The sequence below is a fragment of the Triticum dicoccoides genome, chromosome 5B (genome assembly GCF_002162155.2).
Source record: "Triticum dicoccoides isolate Atlit2015 ecotype Zavitan chromosome 5B, WEW_v2.0, whole genome shotgun sequence".
Taxonomy (NCBI): Eukaryota; Viridiplantae; Streptophyta; class Magnoliopsida; order Poales; family Poaceae; genus Triticum; species Triticum dicoccoides.
This window is the reverse complement of record NC_041389.1, coordinates 198,260,816-198,263,673: the sequence shown is the minus strand read 5'-3', so window position 1 is coordinate 198,263,673 and position 2,858 is coordinate 198,260,816. Positions and strand designations below refer to the sequence as shown.

The 2,858-nt window shown below is 44.3% G+C and overlaps 1 protein-coding gene across 1 annotated transcript in view; it reads right to left on the bottom strand.

Annotated features, from left to right (window-relative positions):
* Window positions 1–2,269, bottom strand: part of LOC119308063 (stromal 70 kDa heat shock-related protein, chloroplastic-like) — an 8,109-nt gene extending 5,840 nt beyond the window's left edge. The window contains exons 1-3 of the mRNA XM_037584183.1: window positions 1,640–2,269; window positions 949–1,201; window positions 208–287 (exon numbers count right to left, since the gene is read on the bottom strand). Of these exons, the coding sequence (XP_037440080.1) occupies window positions 208–287; window positions 949–1,201; window positions 1,640–2,143 (837 nt within the window). The 5' untranslated portion in view covers window positions 2,144–2,269. The remainder of the gene's footprint in view (window positions 1–207; window positions 288–948; window positions 1,202–1,639) is intronic.
* Between the last annotated feature and the right edge of the window lie 589 nt (window positions 2,270–2,858).

Genomic DNA, 2,858 nt, shown 5'->3' with positions numbered 1-2,858 from the left:
GAATCTAACATATTCTTAGTGATAGATAGGTTTTTTTCAAGTTTGTGAACATGTATTAGTCTATTTTGGATCTGTAGCAAGGCAGGGCACTTTGCTAGTTTGAGCAGGAAATTTGGTGTGTGCGCGTCAAAATAGTGCATGATGAACTTTCACAAATTTTAAAATATGTGGTAATTTTCCAGGAACAATAGAAGAAGAATTACAAACCTTATCAAAGTCATCTCCACCTAAGTGTGTGTCCCCAGATGTGGAAAGCACCTCAAATACACCATCTCCAACCTCCAATACTGCAGAGTAATGTTGCTTCATCAGTAGTAATTACCAGTGAAAAAAATAGCGCGCTATAGCATCGCTAATAGCACGTTATAGCGTTTTGAGCAATGCCTCGCTGAATAAATCAATGTACAATGTCTCGCTAATAGCATGCTATAGCGCGATATAGCACGCTAATAGCATATTTAAGGGCCACGCTATTTTTTACATTGGTAATTGCATCATGACCTTCTTACAAACCTCAGTGTAATTATTTTTAACACATAACAACAAAGAAAACTATCCAAGTAGACATTCAATATTTTGAGAGCTGTTATCCTGTCAACTTAAGTTCTAAGTTCTAACAAATGCTTTTTATGAATTAACTAAAAGCTAATTCTATTTAGAAGTAGCTCTTGTCAATGAGTGGTGGAATATATTGCTCCGATCAAGGATTCATAGATTATTCTCTGACTGGAGCATGTAAAAGCAACACACTTCTAGATTAACCATTTTTGCTTTACAAATCAAACCAAACAGGACAAAACATTGCCATTTTCAGTATTGAAATTCCACCCATGATTCATATAAAAAGGTCTGTTATGGTAATATATGAGAGTGATATGATTATCCAAGTGGTTCAGAATTTATAGCAGTAAATGTAAAAGATAAAAACAATTTGGTATTCTGCCATACCAGAGACATCAAAAGTACCGCCACCCAAGTCAAACACTAGAATCGTTTCGTTGTTTTTCTTCTCAAAACCATAAGCAAGAGATGCAGCAGTTGGCTCATTTATAATGCGGAGAACTTCCAGCCCTGCAATACGGCCAGCATCCTTTGTTGCTGTTCTCTGCGAGTCATTGAAGTACGCTGGAACGGTAACCACCGCTTTTGTAATTTTGTCATTCAGAAACTTAGATGCATCGTCCACCAATTTCCTCAATACCTGAAAAGGTATAAATGTACCATAGAAGCCAAATAAGTCACTCACATTCGAATCATGTATACTATCAGTCCATAAATTCACATGGTTATGTCAACTTAGGTCTCTGAAGTTAAACATGAGATATGCACATTTTAGGTCCCTAGACTTGTATGGGTACAAAGAAAAGGGTCCACACATGACTAAACTTTAACAATTAGCACATCGGGTGTTGCAAGACAATGGACATAGCTGAAGCAGTGACCTCTCATAAATAAATTGCCAAAGCGGTAGCAATTCAAAATATTCACAGAAATGAAATATCAGCACTTCATATACCATCGGAAACGTTAACTCGCCCAAGACATAATAAGTTAACTAACTGCCTGGAATTCCAATGACAATTGAACACATTGCCTCCTTATGTTTAGCTACAATAATAAATAAGAAAAGGGAAATTACCTGCGCGGATATCTCTTCCGCTGCGAACTGCTTGCCGATAGCAGGGCAGTCGAGCTTGACGTTTCCGTTCTCATCGCGCACAACGTTATATGAGACCTGCTTGGCCTCGTCATCTACCTCAGCCATCTTGCGTCCAATGAAGCGCTTGACGGAGAAGAAGGTGTTCTCCGGGTTGACGACGGCCTGCCTCTTGGCAATCTGGCCCACTAGCCGTTCTCCTCCCTTGGTGTACGCCACCACCGACGGCGTCGTCCGCTGGCCCTCGGCGTTGGTGATCACCGTCGGCTTACCGCCCTCCATCGCCGCGACGGCGGAGTTGGTGGTGCCCAGGTCGATTCCCACCACCTTCTCGCACGTCACCCGCATCGCCAACCCGCGCGGCCGCCCGCCACGAGCAACCCGCATCTGCAGGGGCATGACCGCCGGCCGCCGCCGGCTCACGAAGAGAGAGCTCGACGGGGAGGCGCCGGCCATCGCGCTGACCTGGGAAGTGAAGGTAGCCATGGCGCGGGTTCGTTACGTAAACCCTAACCCTAGTGAAGGATTCAGGCGGCGATGGCCCGGAGGGGATGGAGAGCGAGGGGGGCGGAGGAGGAGAGGTTTCAGAGAGGAAGAGAAGATAAGACGGGGAGAGAGTTTTATACTGTAGAGGTGGGTATCGATTGCTGACGAGTTCTCCTTTTTTCAAGGCATAACCTGCTCTTCTGCGTTCGGTATGCGAACACGAAGGATAAGGGCCTCTTAAGTATAGAATTAGAGTGGCATGCTCATTTGAATCCTATAAGTTTAGCAATAGAATTAGCAAGAAATATTTGATGGCACATGAAAAACAAAGGAATCAAAAAAAATGTTGGATTGGATGTTAGATTCCCTATCAAAATTAGTACAAAAAAAATTCATAGAAAAAATTTCTACGGTATCCAGTTCCATGAATCAAAGGACTAACATAGAAAAACTTCGTAAGGATTTCAATCCTCCATAAATCCTAGAGAATTCCTTCGAATGAAAGGAGCCCTAAAAGTACTTCACACAGCGGGCGGTTCCGGAGGAGAAACCCTAGCCCAAAGCACACCTTCTCTCCGTGATTCCCTCGCCGCCGCTCGCACCGGCGGTGGTGGCGGCTCTCAAACGTCAAAGGCGGCGGACAAGGTCTATGCCTGGTGGCTCCCAGCCATCAAAGGCGGCGGGCGAGGTCTACGCGCCCTGACGAGCCTCCTTC